Source organism: Xiphophorus maculatus, chromosome 1 (genome assembly GCF_002775205.1).
Source record: "Xiphophorus maculatus strain JP 163 A chromosome 1, X_maculatus-5.0-male, whole genome shotgun sequence".
NCBI lineage: Eukaryota > Metazoa > Chordata > Actinopteri > Cyprinodontiformes > Poeciliidae > Xiphophorus > Xiphophorus maculatus.
In genome coordinates, this window is record NC_036443.1 from 3,414,872 (window position 1) to 3,433,527 (window position 18,656).

Here is an 18,656-nt window from a genome sequence, read left to right on the forward strand (position 1 = left end):
AGTAGGTTGCAATGAGGGGAGACTGAACACAAAAAATGCCACAACTTACAGATTTGTAAATTTGTGACATGTTCCTGCCCCCACACAATTGTCCACGTCCCTGTGTCATAAAATAAAGTGCATTAAAGTCTGTGATAGCGACATGACAAATTTTGAAGAAGTTCAATGGGTGTGAATACTTTGGCATTATCATATTTATATAAAATAAACATAGTTGAATAGAAAGACTTGGTTCAGAGAGGAAGATTGGGATGTTGTCCAGGAATGGTCTGATGAGAGTTTGTTGTCTGGGAGTTAAACAGTGATATCCATCGCCGCAAGGCAGGAAGGGAGAGGTTAGATAAGGCAGGGTGGGGAAAGCATGGTTGCCATTTTTGTCATTGCTGTTATCTAACCTTGCATGATTTGTGAATTTGGGTAATGATGGAGAAGGGATGGATGGCACTGGATTATAAAAAAGGGCTTTCATTCACTTTTTAAACTAACTCAATGTTCATCTTTGAGCAACATCTGTGGTGTGTGAGGCAACCCGTTTCTCCCCAGACTTCTGTTACGTTTGCAAGCATGATGACAAATCGTCTCATTACCACACCGGTCAGCATCCTGTCTGTACATCTGCTCCATCTCTGTGGAACCACTTACTACCACCTACACACACTTTTTGTAAACTTCCTCCCCTTGAGAGTGGTTGGTGGTAATAGGTAGCCAGTTTACAGCTTTTCTTTTCTTTTCTTTTCTTTCTCCCCTGTCATTCTGGTTAATAATCTTTGCCCACAAGGCCAACCGCCTCTAGCTGGCCCAACTCTGTTCCATTAAAAGCACCCAGACTCTTTCTCAGAGACCAACAGAATGCTGTAAACAGTTTTTTGTCTGCATGTTTCCTCTCAGAGAACAGATTCCCCTGCATCTTTGATCCCAAGTGGAAAATTTAGTCCACAGGGAGCAGATGAGGGGGTAGTAGGGAGAGTGACTGAGGCCCCGGTGGCAGAGGAGGTTGGGGGGAGGACTCATAGAGGAACAGTGGAAAGAGGAAGGATTAAAATGGGTGAAATTCAGCCCATGACGAGTTGACTAGCCTGTTTAATTAAGCAAGAAGAGGCATTTCCGCTGGACTGGGGGGGGAAATGACTGGATGTTTTAGTGTCTGCTTAGGTTAAAGTCTGAGTCAAATCAGCAGTGATTAAATAATGATTTCAACTGGATCTGACTGGCTGCGTGACTGAGAGGCAGATCAGAAGACTTGAGTCCATGTAATACCTCACGTCTTTTACCCTGATTTAATGTCATTAGGAGTCATCATCAAAAATTCCCCAACGAAATGGGAACCCCCTTCAAGATGGCGTTTCATTTAAACAGATGAAGCATTCATTTTTGGGATTCTGATGCTATGACAATGACAAAAATACTTTGATTGCATTGTGTTGAGTGAAACGTTTGGTGTAGAGGGGAATATAGCGTGGAATAGAGGTCTGCATATACAAGGCCAGTTTCACCAATACCAATACTGATACCAATACTTTTTATTTAGGTTTGATGTATCAAACTTGTGACCTTTAAGTTTTTTTGTATTTTTCTTTTTTTGAATTATTTTTGTTCAAGCCCAGGACAGGTTTCTAAGAAATACAATAATAATGTATGATTTGTATGCATTTTTCCTAAATAAAGTGCAGAAGTTATCATGGCGAGCAAATTAAAGCATCGTCTTTTTGAAGGTAGAGTTGAGAAACCACAATACAAAAATAAAATTTCAAGAGGGAATCTGAAACTAAAATATCAATTCTACAATGCTAGTCTCGATCTAATACTGATACTGATTTGGTACAGATTTTGTTGATATTTTTGGATTGATCCATTCACTTCTGGTGACACATTTACCAGTGTTTTTTAGAAAGTTGGTTTGGTTCCTTAGCTTCAGTGAAACAAACTATTAAAGAGTTAATTTAGATTTCTTTTGTACTGTGAAGTTATTTTCAGTAATAGAAAATCATAGAAGTTATTTCACCATAGAGTTGTAGAGTTGTTGATCATCAGAGTAATGGATGCTAACATTTAGTCAGAAAATAACTTTGAGACTTCTTCCACTAGTAACGACTTCAACACCGATGAGTGTTGTGGTCACTCTGGACTTATGTGTGGTGCATTCACCGATCAGAAAAAGATCAAAACTTTCCGACCAGCCAGTCACTATTTAGGCATCATCAAGCTGACATTCTTTTAGCTTCATTCACTAGCAGATTTCTTTAAATAAAGGCAACGAACAACCAAATAGGTGTAAAGACTAGATAAATTCAAACTTTGCTGATTTTTTTTACGAAAGCAGAAGAAAAGATCCACACAAGTATTTAGAAATCAAGGTAGTTTTCATGTGAAGAATAACTTGATTGGAAATTCAACTACAGCTGAGTAAGCCACTGTTAAGTGTCATGGTTTCTGCTCACAGCCCAAGAATCTTCAATGACTTTCACAGTGACGTGTTTATCTACAATCATAAACCAATGAACGTAATGGGACTGCAGGTTTAGCTTGCGCCTCAGAGCTGAATTTATAAGCTTAGGAGTTCATAGTTCCTACAGGAAAAAAGCTTGAGCAATGAGCCATCCCACAGATGTTGTGTCTTGGCACTGCAGATGCTGTGTGTTTCAGTGATTACAATCCTTCTGTCCCCTCAGGATTCCTCCCCATCCCTCCTTGTTGTCAGTTCCCTTATCCTCTAAATATGACAGAATACATGCTGTGTATGTGTTCTGGTGCTGGCTCCTCTCTTTACAAGAAGAGGATGTGCAATCAAGTCCAGATACGGTTGAAGTGGGGGAGGACATAGTGGTGGTGCAAAGCAACATGACCCGCCTCATGTTTCCCTAACATCAGGACTTTCATCAGGACAGTTGTGGTTACAGTCGAATTCCCCAGGCTCACCGTTTTCTTTTTTCTTTCTGTAAAGAAAAGAAAACACACAGACCTCCTCCGTCCTGCTCATCGTTATTTTCTGTTTGAGTCTTGAGATTCTAAAACTCATATATCCAATCTCCTTCAGACCCAAAGCATACCAAAGGAACAGAGCGATGGAAGCGATGGAAGCGATGAGGAGCTGGAGCAATGGAGTAATGGCATGTTTTCCCGACAAGCATGCAGCTGACCCCAGCATCCCAGTTATGCAGCAGACTTCCTGTCAAACTGAAAGCAATTGCTCAACAAATGCGAACATTGCATGGATTGCTGTTAAAAACATGTCAGCCGGATCAAGCTCGTTAGCTTTTAGGCATAACTCCATCCCAGAAGTTCTATGGTACATAGCTGTACTAATTGTTTTTAGAAGGTTGTTTTTTTGGGTGGGGGCGGCCGGGTAAAAGGGTTCTCAGTGACGCCAATAATGAGTAGTCTTTGTGGCCTTGAGCCCAGACCTCTGGTTTCCCTCCCCACAGACCCAGACCTTCACCCAATCCTCATGTAAGTTAGCTTGAGTCATTGTGGATAACAGGAAGCAAGTGGATCTTTCAGTGTTACAGCGACCATGACTGTCTCTTCTGACCAAAGCAGACCCCTTATTATCACAGACAGCTCTGATAATTGCTGAGATAGGGCAGTGTGTTTTAACTTCAAGCTCTATGTTGGCGTGTGTGTGTGTGTGTGCGTGTGTGCGTGCGTGCGTGCGTGTGTGTGTGTGTGGGTGTGTGTGTGTGTGTGTGGGTGTGTGTGTGTGTGTTGCCAAGTAAGTGAAGAACCAAGTGCGTGATCAGAGTTGATGAGAGTTAAAACCATAAACGGGACAAGAAACGCAGCCAAGATAGGATTTAACCAGTTCACTCTGAGTGTGAGTCTGTGGGAAAAAGTTAAGAGCATTCATTCATCATAAACTATTCATATTTGATTTACTAAAAAAAACTCTAGAAAATATAGAATGCATTTGTAATCAGTTCCCTCTGCTCTGACAGCCCTAAATAAAATTCAGTGCATTCAGTAGACTTCAGACTCTTAAAATCAACTCAAGCAATTCTACAGCAGCCTGTAGAAACCAGGTGCAACAACACAAATCGATAAACAAAAACGGCATAAACATGCTATACAATTCAAATGTTTGTTATTTTGTTTGCTTCCTAAAGAGAATGACATAAAATTATTTTTTGTTGTTTTAACATTTTAGGCACTTATGGCTTTTATTTGTCAGTAATCTGACAGGAAGAGGCATACTGTGCAATATTAGAAAAAGTAATGTTGTCGGTCCTTAACCAGGTCACTTCAGCCGAGTGCCTCCCTATTACCTCTGGATCCCAGTACCAGAGTGCTAATCCCAAATTACCTGCCTGCAGTCCTCCCTTCCCCAGGCACTCGGCTAGAGGCAGAGTGCCTAATTATTACTTGTTATATCTTAATAATAAAACAAAACATACTCACATAGTGTCATGTTAAGACATGTTTCCATTCTTTGTGGAATCACTTTGCAAACAGCAACAAAGACTCCCAGCCTGGATTCTTCTCCCAAATGTGTAGGTTTTGGGCGCCCAGTATTTCAGAGAAGAGAATCATCGTCACTTGTTGATCTAAGAAGAGACGTTTGGATGCCACCACAGCCACCAATGTAATTTGAAAAATAGTGAAGAAGCTGGTCCTCAACCAGATTGATTCAGCTCCAAGCCAAGTGCCTCCCTATCACCTCTGGATCCCAACACCAGAGTGCCAAACCCAAGGGAGGAAGACATGTGGCAAAGGTACTGCGGACAGGACATCAAGGTTTATAGCCTCAATATAAGGGACCCCTGCTCTGACCACTGCACCATGCGATGCCCCAACACACCACAGCTGTGGTGGTGGTGTGTGCTAAGATTGGCCTTATTGCTGAAGTAAAGAGTTCTCAGAAAGTTCCTTTTCCCTGCTCTCTGCTGCACTACATCACTCCCTCCAAAACCCTTCCCACAAAACTGGCAGTTCTCCTGTGATGTTAGGTTATTTCTTCACCATTAGAACAGCTGTAGCACACTGACAGTCTTCAGCTTTAACAATGGTATGTGCTGAGCAGAAAAAGGTTGTGAGCAGCACATACATGAGCCTGATTTATACTCCTAACTCTGATTGGTTGTTCTAGCCGGGAGCGGTGCATTTCTCCAGACGACTCTAGGACTGCCAGGAGGAGCCTGGGATGCTTGTGTTTTCATAGACTATAAGTCTCATATTCAACTGTCAGGACAAAGCGATAGTTTTAAATAGTTATCTTTCATTTCCCTTCAATTTCACAACCATACAAAGAGGTAAAGGTGAGGACATATAAGAAGTTTGAAGGGTGTGAATACTTTTTGTCAACGAGTTTGATCTCTTTAGAAGATCTGTTGGCTACGTCGACATCCACTATGCATGAGTAACACACAGATTTTAGGTCATGATATCATTTGATAAACATCAGCCTCTGTATGGAAGAGTTGTTTTGTGTGTGTGTGTGTGAAGAATCAGGTTCCGTTCTGCCTCAGGCCTCATCACAATAGTGAACCATCAGAAAAAAAGACATCACAAGAAGAGAATGACGATTTTGACCACTGACATGTTTTGTTTGAGAACTGCGGTGTGCTGCAAACTGAGACAGCTCCTGAAGCAGTTGTTGACAAAGCCCTTCTGGTGAATCTGAGCGCACCCATACATATGCTAAACACTGTTTACATTGTAGGGATCTGCAAATATAGAAACAGGAGGAAATGCTGGGCTTTCAGGAATTGTGTGCCTGTGTGCGCATCAACAGGATGAATGGCAGAGATGGACCTCAACCACAAAATGTAGAGGCAAGGAGTGAATCTGTAATAACAGCCGGTATCGGTTGGCTCGCAGGAACTTTTTCCATTGTTGATGTCTTCCTGCTTTGTTTGTTTACCCACATTTATTTTTATCTGCCATCCAACTTTCAACGCTTGTTTGGCTCGGAGAGGAAGATAAAGATAGTTGGATGAGAATGCTATGGTGTGGTTTGTTTTTTTCACTTTGGCTTCGGGGATGTACTGAGAAACCCTCAAAACACAAGCAACATGCATGGCTGTGGTTGTGTTTTCCATTTGCATTCCATTTTGGACACTTTTAACTCTAGGGTTCTCGAATAAAGAACCTCAAAAGGTTCTAAAATGATCTAAACCTTACCCCACGTGTACAACAAAACAATATTATTTATGAAGGAAGATTTGTTGGTAAGCAAACACACTTGACCACATCTGTAAAAGCAGGAGTCTGTGTAGACTTCTGGTCTGAAGGATACAGCTGTATGTAAACAGTACAGAGCAGAAAAAGAATCAGCAAAGATAATTAGTGTAAACCAACTCAGATTCTTGGCAATCATTCGAGGAATTAGCGTCCTAGCTAATTCATTCCAAGGTTAGAGAAACTATATTTAAAAAACTCAGTTATTATGCTAATTGATTAAAGTAAAGTATTGAAGTACTTTAAAAAACACGAAACAATAATAGCTTGTTTGGAAGAACTGAAAAAGGGCCTTTTCACTCCAAAATATGGCACACTATTGGGGCCAAAATGAAGACTATTGCAAACCCAGCAGTGGCTACTTGTAGCAGAAGGTTATATCCATTCTGAAGATTCACTGCAGAATCAGCCCAGACATAATAGTTACTAGTCTCTCCAGTACTAACATAAGTGAATAGTCTCTTAATCATTTTCCAGCGCAGGCCACTCAGTTGCTAATGGTGGCCAGTCAGATCAGTAGCTAGCCTTGCAATGGGTATAGCCTCCTGTAACAAGGAAGTAGCCACTGCTGGGTGGTAGTCTTAATTTTGTCCACAATACTGAATCATACTAAAAATAATTTGTCAATACCAATATTTGCTGAAATGAGTGAACCATAAGACTACTTCCTTTGATCAACTGAAACCAAAGTGGAGATGTCTGTTCATAAAGCAAATCTGGGGGTTTGGAGAAAAAACAATCCCAGCACAACATCATAAACCTCATAGAAATTGATTGGGCACATGGCATTCTAGGATTCCTTTCTGTCCTAAAGTTATCGAACAATAAATTTAAGGTCACCTGTAACGTATTCAAGTAAGCAAGAAATTATGTTAACAAGTGGAGAACAAAATTCCACAACGAGGTGAGAGTCTGGATACACAATGGACAGAATGCTTTTCCATCACAGAACTGTTCGTTACAGTCTCGTTAAGAGATTACAAGAAAATCTGTCTTCCTAGAAGCAACATATTCAATTTGTGGCAATTTGGATTTTTTGCAGACCCCTGTAGATATGTAGTGAACATCAGAGCTGTGCAACAGGAAGCTGGTTCTTGTTTGGTTGTGAAAACCTCTCTGCAGGGAGCAATGTGTCCTCCCAGCTGCTTGGAGCAAAAATAAAATGAGGGGACGACCTTTTTGTTTAACACAGACTGTGGGAACCCAAGGAAAGGAGTTGGAATGGAACATTTGACGTACAGTGAAAAATCTAAAAAACAATATTTGCTCTCACAAACACTAGAGCAGTATTTTTTCACCTTACTGAATGCTTTCATTTTAATGTTAGGTCATCTTCCTTGAATTAGGTTGGGTACTTTTCTAGTTTTCTCATTAGTGTTTACCTTGTAGTGAATAAGGATGTTTTTACACCTGATAGCCCAGTAGACTTGGTTCGAATGGGGACCAAAGTTGCGACATTTGCTACATTTTCAGCTTGTGCAATTTGCATTGTGTCAAACAAACCAAACCTTTAGAGCAACCTGTTTACCACTGTGGTGGCGCTGCACTCTTTAGGTCATCTCTCTTGATGACATGAACATGAAAACTCCTGAAGAAAACACTGAGTGCAACTTCCTTCTTCACGAAATGTAAGCAAAAACAAAACAGAGTGACGTCAGATGTTAGTAATGGTAGGATTTCTTTTTTTTCTTTGGCAAAAGGACCACGAGCCATTTCTCACACTAACACAGATGTTTGTTTTGGTTGTACATACCCAGAATACCCCACTCTATAGTCTGCTTTTTATTTTTGTAGCATTCTCTGGACCACTTGGCATTCACGCATTGGAACCGTACCAGAGTTCACTTGAACCTAGCTGAGACATAAGAGCTCGCTTTTTTGGTCCGCATCTGAGTTTGATTACACATTCACACCTCCCCAAATTAACCAGACTTTAAATGTAAGCAAACTAGAGTTTTACTAATGCAGACAGAACAGGACTTGTATGAATGTGTTTTAAGATACTCTAGGCAACATCTACACTGAAACTTTTTTCTTAAACAGGAAAGCGTTTAGCAATTTGTGCCTCACACCCATACAGAAATAGAATTTTTGGGACCTTAAATTTTTTTTAAACGGGTTACAGAAAATTTCACCAATTTGTATACACAGTGACAGCAGAAATACCTCTTTTATTAATAAAAGAAAAAAAAAGTGGTGATGTATTAAGGTGACCTATAATCCAAATGTGGTGTATGTGTAATACATTGCAGCAACAATGGCTGATTACATGCTTGTCTTGTAATTTATTAGTTTATATACCAACATAACACAGAGGAGAGGCTCAACTTCGTCATTACTCCACACAGTTGTGTCATTACTCCTTTCTTGTTTTCTTGTTGTGTTTACCGCTGAGCTCGTGTGGGGGGTATATGCGCCTGTCCTGTACGTTATGGTTAACGAGGCTTACAGATCTGGACGAAAAAAATAACATTTTGTGTTAGGGATGGGATTTCTCTGCGTTTCCGTGTGAATGAAAACATTTCTGGAACTGGTCCAGTGAGGTTGTGGGTGTTTTTCCAAACTGGGCAACCCATTTTAGAAAAAAAAAATATTCCCATGTGGACGAGGCTATAGACATTTGAGGTGGATTTTAGGGAGTGTTTTATGACCAAGCCATGCAAACCACCCTCAGAGATGCCATAAGAAAAGTCCTGCAAGTTTGTGGAAATGCATACATGTACATCTCAGCTTCAGAAACCTCATTTTAAAAAATTAAAGTGCCTCAAACTGTTCAAATTTTGTTTTGGATGAGATCATTTGAATGCTTTTCACAAAGAAATGCAATTAGAAGAATTTTATAGATCGTTGTCGTTGCTTGAAGTCTCTTGTAGTTTTTTTTTAATTTGAGACGTATTTGACAAGAGCCATAGAACTACAGTTAATTTTGAAGAATTTCTATCATCTAGTAAAAATTGCTCTCCTTACATCCCTGAATGGAATCTTACAAGCTGTAAGTGTTAGTAAAGCAGCTATTGCTCACCCGCAATGACTTTATTCAACAGGTGGATGTGAAATTCTCCCAGATGTACAATCTACAGCCGGAAGCCTTGACTTTTCACTTTATAACTGTAATTATGCTTTTTTTAAAAACAGATTTAAATGACTTTAATCATCTCAGACAGCTGTTTGAACTCTTACAGAAAACAGGTGTACAACACAAAGAACCAGCATAAAGTTCAAAGCGCTGACAAGCTGGAGCAATATTCCCTTCAGGGAAGTAATGGAGCCTCTGTTGTTGTGGGGAAAACCGTGAAGGACTTTGGTACGCTAACAAGAATGCCTGTTCGAAAGCAACTAGGGTAACTTGGAAATATCCTCTTCTGTTTGTAGCCACAGTAGGTGATGATTTCTGGTTTTTACTAACATCTCTCGGCTGTTTTCTGTTTATCTGTGGACGCTGAAATGTTTCAGTTTCGTTTCACTTTCATGGCCTCGAAAGTTTAGTCTCGGATCACAGCGATGATGAAGCTCAAAGGTCAGAGCCAGGATCACCTTTCACTGATTCCTCGCAGCTTTCTATAATTCCCTCTGTTTGGCTCTCCTGTGGGGAATTTTAGGCTCAAGTCTAAATATTAAAAGAAAATCCCCACTAACTGCAGAAACGTAACACATGTTTTGAGGATCTGGATTGGTTGCGACTGTTTTCTCATGGCTTCAGACTCTTAAGTTTTGCTCTTCCTCCTCTTGTGTGACAAGCTGGTGTTGTAGGAAGTTGGTCTGGTTTCCAGCGATAGATAGCTTTGTCTAAAGTTTGCTCCCCCGTGGTGTCAGACCCACAGTCTTTTATTACACCACTGGTTTGGCTTTGTGTGGCGTTTTCCTGTCCAACATGATTCACCAGACTCCTCCTTGCTGTTTTTGTTAGAAGAACAAGAGCACTATGGTAAAAGTGGGTAACTTAGTGCTGAGAGTAACAAGAGGTCAACTTCTATTGGCTCTTTAAAACCTTACAGCTCTTAAATGAATTTAGATGGCAAGCAGCAGCCAGCTGATTCCAATCAATGCATTTCATAAGATTTAATATGGTTCTTGCACTTTACAGTACAAAAAGAATTTCCCAAGCGAAACGTTCAGCAGGACGTTTGAAAAAAATGTACAAATACTGAAGTTTTCACCATTCACCGAATGATTTATGTCTCCAACAAACCTCTAAATGCAAACCATTGCAAATGTATAACTTATCAGGGTCAGCTGGACTACAGTCTTACAGTTTTTACTCATTCACGTTAATTGGAGTTTCCAGGAATTTCTAGTTAGCATTCCATGACTTCCTTTTTTTCTTTGGGTGTACTGTATTGTAGAGGTCTGTTTCTGTTAGCCACTGGTCAGCAGGCTGGAATTGGATCTATATTTATCTTGAAACAACACACAGCAAGTGGAATAGTAAGGAACTGGTGAAAAGAATCTCCAAAGTGCACTCTTGAAGAACTGAAATCTTGGGATTAACCAATCTCTATAACAACCATTAGATATTTTCTCGCCTGCTATTACGGTTGTAAACATAGGGAGTTAGCTAGACACTAATGGGACCTTAACTTGACCTGTGGTCATTGGTTAGACAAGATTAAATTGCCTTTTTGGCAACAAACACTCCAGGTGGGTTTGGTGTGAAACAAAGAACAAGTTGAAAACACTGATGTGAAGTGGAGGACCTATGATGCTGTGAGAACCTTGTTAGAATGTGTGTCATCATAAGACTTGTTAGACTCTGAGAGAAAAAAAGATCATCGTTCATCCAGGCCTAACGGTTGGCGTATTTTAGCTGCATACACAACAGAGATGAAAATGTGACTTCTTGGCTGGAGTTATTTTTTTTGTGTGTCAATGTGGGACAAATCTTCCACATGTGGAACCTCATATGGTGTTAGTTTTTTTTTTTTTCAAAACAAGCGTCCTTGTTCTTTTATTTTCTGTGCTTGTTGTTTGACTCGGTCTTTGTCCATTGTGCGTTTTGTACAGTCTTTCGAAACTTTGTTTTATTTACTATCATTGGGCACAAAAAATGTTTTCATCAAATGTAAAACATGTTCATCTGAGAGGGGTCTTGGCGGATTCTGCCGTGTATGTATGACACAATGTTTAGCACACTTTGTTGGTGGTCTAGTGACAGTGTGACAGAACTAAAGTTCTTAATTTGCTTATACGTATGTGTATACCTATAACAGGTATGTTATAGGTATGTGTCAACAAAAATACCTACATCGTAAGATATCAGCACTAATCTTAGAGAACCAAGTATTCTTGAACAGATGAGGGAGTTGCAAAGGAAAAGATCACAAGTTTTTAACTGGCACAAAGTTGAAAGCTTCACTGGATTGGCTTGATAGTTAAGATGCACATAAGAGAACAGAGACTTCTGTTTTGTACTAGGACTAATTTAGTGATACTGGATAAATTGGAGAGAGGATGGTGGAGATGGATCTGCCAGGCATGAGGAAGAAAGGAACTCAAGAAAAGAGTCACAGAGCAATGGAGAACCTTGAGGTTCTGGTTCTGATGGACTAAAATAAACCCAGAAATGTCATTTTATCTCTCAGAAATTCATCGCTGGCCCTAAACATAATGATAAAGACTCAGATAAGCTGATAATTTTGCTATATAATTACATTCTGGCACTTTATTTTTTTAAATGTCCAGCCTTTTGGATTTAGGTAATACAGTCAAAATATGTAAACCAATAGGCACACATACATTTTATTTTTATTTTTCAATAAAAACAATGGGAAAAAAAATTCACATTCCAGGTTAATATTATGTAGTTCCGGTGTCTCACACAGTTGACGCAAAACAGCAACTTTGTCAGAAAGCTAACTACAGCTGCACCATTTCTCTCTTCTTTATTACTATCCGTAATAAAGAAGTAGAGAGTCTCTCTCTATTTCAGAGAACGAAGCTGTTAGCAGCGCTGCTCATTCACGATCATTCTGCTGCAAAAATTACCACGTGTTCCTGCTGCTCCTCATTAAAGTCACAATTAAACTCCTCCTTCATGAAGAGCTCTCTGATAGCAGACAGCATGTCCGCGGTCCACAGCTAAACTTTATATGCTGTTTGCAGTTTTCAGTGATGTAAATCAGCTGTGAATCAAATGATTTCCATGCTGTGCCCTGATCGGTACAGCTGGTCCTGCTGGTACTACCCCTGAAGTTGGTATGAAAATCTGAGAACAGCCAGGCTGAGCCGTGCCGGATTTGCTAATGGAAAATGAATCTGGCCAAGGCGGATCGAGACCGTACTGGTTAGGGGTGGTCTAATGGAAACGTGTCTTCAGCTGCCGACACAAAGGCAGAACCTAGAAAAGATCCTTAAGGTCTGTCAAGAGTTCTGTGAACAGAGTTATTCTCAGTTCCTTCTGCCAAGGGCGACTATGACTCACGGCATCTTCAAAAGATTAACTACAAGTTCTTTTAGAACCAAAAACATTACAGTAAGAAGGTACAACGTTACAAAACCTACTTCTTCCCAGAGTTCATCCAGGAGCCAAATCTGAAGATCAACGGTTTAGATGAGACTGGACCCCAGATGAGGCTAAACCACAAATTGAAGGAAAAACCACCAACAATTTCTCAGCCTGAAACTCCTCTGGGATCGCTGGGAAAAGCTCCAGCTGACAACTTCATCAAGCTGTTTGAGAGAATGTCAGGCATTCAGCTGATCTTGAACTAGAAAGCGAGCATTTGCAGAATCTAAGATAGAAAATTGTGCTTGCTATTAAAATTTTGGGCTTCGTTTAAATGTTCTGTGTCTTTCTAGTGTACATGTACCCCACATTTTGTAGCTATTCCCTCATGGACGAACTGTAACGGGGTCTCACAGACGTTTCCCCAACATTTCTCACAGCAACAACATACCAAGGCTGCTACCTCACGCTGTAGTTATCCCTTTCAGAGCCCACAGCTCCTAAGCCCTGCTTTAAGGGGAGAGTGAGCTGTGCATTATCCATTTGCTATGCTTCTTTCAGCTTTGATGGATCAAAGAGCATGTTGGGAAGCCAGAAGAGTTAGGGCCACTGCAGCAAAACAAAATGATGAGAGAGTAAGATGACAGAGGGCTGGCAATGGGAGAAGAAGGGGAGCAAGGATGGAGCTGGACAGAGAGGAGACGACAGAGGAGGACATGGGAGGGGAAGAAAGGAGAGGAGAGGGTCAAGGTCTCCAGAGATTTATCCCCCTGGACTAACCTGAGTCCAGGTGGACTCAGGTGGTTTGAGGAAGGTAGGGTGAATAGTCGAGTGTGCAAAGATTGAATTAAATGAATGAATGTACTTTGGATCACATTACTTGAAATTGGATTGAAGTATCTGATAAAGTAAATCCAGAGCAAGTTGGAGTTGGTCTTGACTCTAGTCTGTTAATGAAAACCTACAGAGAATATTGGAAGAAGGCGGATCCAAATTTTCAAGAGTTGACAAACGGGAAGCATTTTGTTTGAAGCAGATTACAAGAGAAAATAAAGTGAGGAAAGAGGAAGGAAATATTGGAATCGGGAGATGAAAAGCAGAGGAAGAAAGTCTAAGATAGGAGAATTTTCCACTTATTGACCCAAAAAACAAAATAGAGGATATGAAGAAGGACATTAAAAGAGGTATTCAGGGATCTCTAGCCTGGAAAGGTTCATCCATCCGTCTATGTATCTTGCTATCATCCTTTTAACTTTCTAGCCATCCATTCTCTGATTTACAATTCAGTTCAAAAATACTTCATTTATGCCAAATGGAAATTAAATTGAGCTACTCCAACATCCTGCCACCCTAAGAACTGCAATTCTAGCAAGTTCCATATTTTAATCCCAACCATTGTAGAAATATTTGCCAAAATTGCACTTAAAGTCTGTAAGCGCAATTTTTCTTCGACAAGAAAAATGTGCAGAATTCTTGGGTATTTGGGGAAGAAAGCATTGGTGAAACCTGAAAAAAAAGAAGCTAAAGCAAAACACCCAGAAACCTTAAAGAATACACATGCCGGCTGGGAAGTGGACAGAAATGGAAAATGTTGTGATCAGGATAAGAAACAGGAAAAGAGGAATGATATTTATGGATGGAGACAGAGGTGAGGATAAAAGAGCAGAGCTAAAGAGAGGAGGGTGGGTGGAGGTTCAGTGAACAGGAAGTTTGTGCGTAAGTGTTGGCCGGTGGGGATGGAATCTGCTGCGGTGGGGGGGAGGGGGGTGTTTTTTCTGGCTCTCTGTAGCCACCCTTACAAGGCCCCTTGACTGGGCACTGAGAGAGAAGGATGAAGAGGAAGTAATGGAGGAGAAAAATAAGGGAAAGGTGGTGATAAAGAGAAAATGAGACCAATATGTTCACAAGCTCAGCAAAACTAGTCTGATCAGTTACATAAGTCTCAATTATTGGAGCTCTGACACAATATAGACTATGAAAAGAAACTTCTCTATGTCAGACGTTCAATGAAAAGTGACATGCTGGACTATCTTACAATCAAATTTGTTTTCTGAAGACAGAATAATCGTTATGAAAATAGCTAAAATGTGAAGGAGGCATATAACTACACCTGCAGACCAAACATCTATGGGTTATAATGAGACGAGATCATATTTATGATTTTTTTGTGAAAATTAATTAGGTGGCACTAAAGGTTTCATAAACCTTAAAGTGCATTTTAAAGTTTGAAAGCATTCAAAGCATGCAGAACACATTCAGATTACACATTAAAAGATGCTGTTTGGACCAATTTAGTGCAAGTGGTGAGAGGCTTGTGATAGTAGGGAGTTTAACTGAAGCAGAGAAGCAGCAGTGAAGTCAGAGGTGTGGTTGAATTTTTCAAGATGTCAAAAGGGTAATATACATATATAAACCAAAATATTGGTTGTCTGCCTTGACAGAAATATTGCTGTCTTCAACAGATGGGTACAGATAGGTGCCAATTTGTATCAGGACCCAGACTTGGTCCTGAGGACAAACGACTGACAGATTTTAACTTCAGCCCTAAGTGTTTGCTGAAAATGAGCATCTATTCTCATAGTCATCCATACAGAAACAGTAGTCAAATTAATCATTTGATAGCCCAAACATTCTTGCTACAACTTTCATCAAACAAGACACGTCTCTGAATTTAGCTCTTTATCAGTTCCTCAGCTTTCCTGTTGATGTCTGACATTTCGTAGGAGCGGCAGTGAGCAACCGAGCCCCAGGCTGAGAGAAAGGAGAACAGAGAGGCTAACTCAGATTGCCTGCGTGGCGACACACCCCCAGGATCAGGGCCGCAGGAACTTCCCCTCTGTGCACAATGAAATCTAGACAAACCCTTGCCCTTTTCCTGTATCCAAATAAACAGTCCAAAACGGGCTCTTTGGCCAAAGCTTGCACACACGTGTGTTTGCGTGCGCATGCACAAGTGAGACTGAGTGTGCATGAGTTACATAAGTGTGATTATGGGTGTCAGACCCTTTCTACAGTATTAGAGCTAGCTGTCCAGCTCTGGCTTCCTTTGGTTATGGTTCACTGACCTGTCAGGCCTTTGAGAACATGGGAATCAAACACGTCGCTCTGCTTGTGAGTCTCCTCTCCAGCTGTGTTTCCCTATATCTGGCTCCGTGTTTGCACACACTTCCCATGTAACAAACAAGCTCTTCAATATAATTAATACTTGTATTTGACACTTACAGTAAGTGCTCTTTTTCAGTTGCGCTCAGCATTCTTTTAGTTTTCAAAGTGATTGAGAAATGTAGATGGTGACACTTTAAGTGTCTTAATTATTTGACAGTCAAATAAACCTGTGCTGTAAAACTGGGTGAGTGATTAAAAGTGATTATGCTAAATATTTTCAATGAGGTTTTTAAGAAACCACATCTTCTTTATTACTACTACTTTATTCATCAAGCACTTGAAAAACAATCTCAATAGCGCTTAGCTACTACAAAGTAGTACATTCAAAATGTCTGATTTAATTTAAAATGTTTGATTTGTAAAAAAGTTGTTACTGTACTTATCTGTAAATATAATTTTTAACTCTATCTAAACTCTTGAGAACTGTCCAGTTAATTACAGTCATATTCAATAAATTAGAATATTCGTCCTGATGAATTTAATTTGTTGGATTAAAAATACCTTTTGAAAATAACCTTTAAGCAGGTATTAAACATTCATTTCCTTAAGCACATAATTCTACTCTTAATAATTTTTTTTATTGGTCTGATGTAATGTTCTAATCTTAAGTCATGTTTTCATTAGCTGTTAGCAGAAAATCATCATGAGTCTTTGTCTAATCTGTCACGTGATTCACTTGGTGATGGAGTTACTGTTAACTTTTCAACAATATTCTAATTTATTTAATGCTCTATATATTTGTGTTTCTGCTTCAAATGATCACTAAGCAATCTTATTGCGATACAGAAATTCTGAACTAGATTAGAATTATTTTTGCCATGTTTTGCTTTGTAAATTCACTAAGTTATTTTTTTAGTTGCATTATATTGGACGATTTTCAAAATTTCGACATTTATTGTGTAAAATAATCCCGATTTCAATCTATGCTCAAAAATAAATTTCATAATTATAGAATTGGAAATTATATCATCAGGACACAGGAGGCTTGACATGCTAGCAGCTAGCAAACAAACCTTAGCTGCATTAGCATCACCCACCAGACTGGCGTGTGTGTGTCAGAGTTTCTGATATGTCAGAAATAAGCTAAGTGAGAAAATGACTATTTATTTAACACTTTATTTTTCTGAAATAATCTAATAAACCAGAATATAAAGGTGACAAGTTATAAAGAATTAAGATTGCCCGTTAGCACAAGCTAGCTCATTAGCATAGGTTAGCTTGTTGTAAAACAGCTTTTGTTTTGAAATGTTGCTACCATTCACTTCAATTTAGAGAAAGGAAATAAAACACACACAATTTGTTTCATCCTTTGGAATTTTGTGAGATTCTTCCAAAATGTTTCAAATGTAGTAATTTAGCGTGACTGAAGCTACTCTAAATATGGAGCCCTTATTTAACCTCAACAATAAAAACCTAATGAAAATTTCACACCATTTTTAAAAATATTTTTATTTATTTTGAAGGGAAACACTTGTCTTAAATTATTCCTAATCTTTCAACCAGATGTGGCAAAGATGTTTTCTTTTCTGTCAGGTTATTTTTTCATGCGTTTGTTTTTGTGTGTTCCAGGTGACGTCTGCATGCATCCCACCTCCCTCCAATGATCTGGTGAGTCCCCTTTGCGCAAACTTTCTTTTCCTCAAGAGCATTATATGGACAGGAGAGGTTTTCCCACTCCGTCTATCCACAGTTGGGAAGTGTGGCTCTCCAAAACCACTGCATGGTTTTGTTTAGAGGCGAATTCCTTCTGGGAAGCCGAGCCCTCAGCTCGGTTGGAGCTCGGTTCATTTCTGGAGAGCAGTAAAATTTCCAGCTTGGGAGGTGGGGGAAGCAGTTGATGTTGCTGTAGGAAGTAGTTGTGTTTATCCATTAGGGAGTCTATTTGTTTAATTAACTCTGCTTTCCTTCCTCTGTTTTGCCTCTTCCTCTAACCCCTTTCCTCCCCTCTATTGCCTCCCTTTATCCTGTTTCCTAACTCTTACTCCCATTTTTTTCATTTTATCCAATCGCCTCCTCTTCCGTACGTCCCAGCAGCGTAGAGGAACAGCACCTTCTCGACACAACCAACACATGGTGAGCACGTTTTCACATTTACTCTGTCACCTCTTCGTCACTTTCACTATTCTCACTGTCCTGTCAGTGGCCCTAATCCAGATGTGAACTAAATAATCTAGATGTGAACTAAATATTCACAACTGGATTAGGGAGAGACCAAAGTATTAAGTTTGACAGCATTATGTTGTGTGAGTGTTTTGATGACATCATGAAAAGAGAACAGCAAGTGGAAATATTTATGCAACATCCCAAGATGTCAGCCAGAAAGTTGAAATTTTACACAAAAGGGTCATTGAAGTGAACAGCAACCATAAGAATCCACTGAATTTGTTACGAAATAGCTTAAAGGCAACATATTTTAAACGTCATGAATGCACACTTTGCCACAGATTTTAACATAGGGGTAACAAATTGCTAAAATCTGCTGAACCTGGTAGCCATGTTTCTTCCAGCGTGTAATTAGTGCTTCTTGATTTGCAAATTCCATGTTAAGAAGCAGCAGATAGCAACTGCAAAAGAAGAGTAAAATATTCAGCTACATACAGTCTCATTGGATCCCGTTTAAACAACTTCCATTACTATTACTACTCTACTAACAGCCTGAATTGTAGTCTGACTGAAAAGTTTTTTCCCCTTTGTGGCATTTGGGCTTAGGCCTAAGCTTTCATTAAAACTTTGTAACCATTATGTCCAAAAAGCCTAAATTAGCACTGTAATCATTGATGTTGGGAACCACTGATGGAAAGGAAATGTGTGTTTGTTTTCTTCACAGGGATCAACCAAGTCTCTAACCTACACCAAACAGAGGAACACCCTACCGAGG

The 18,656-nt window shown here is 39.7% G+C and overlaps 1 protein-coding gene across 5 annotated transcripts in view; it reads left to right on the top strand.

The window, feature by feature from the left end:
- tns2 (tensin 2) overlaps positions 1-18,656 on the top strand; it is a 68,856-nt gene that overhangs the window by 26,881 nt on the left and 23,319 nt on the right. For 4 of the 5 annotated variants that reach the window (XM_023349492.1, XM_023349595.1, XM_023349644.1 and 1 more), the window contains exons 4-6: positions 17,348-17,386; positions 17,810-17,851; positions 18,606-18,655. In XM_023349492.1, coding sequence (XP_023205260.1) covers positions 17,348-17,386; positions 17,810-17,851; positions 18,606-18,655 — 131 coding nt within the window. The remainder of the gene's footprint in view (positions 1-17,347; positions 17,387-17,809; positions 17,852-18,605; position 18,656) is intronic. The other variant, XM_023349548.1, reaches the window with a different exon arrangement.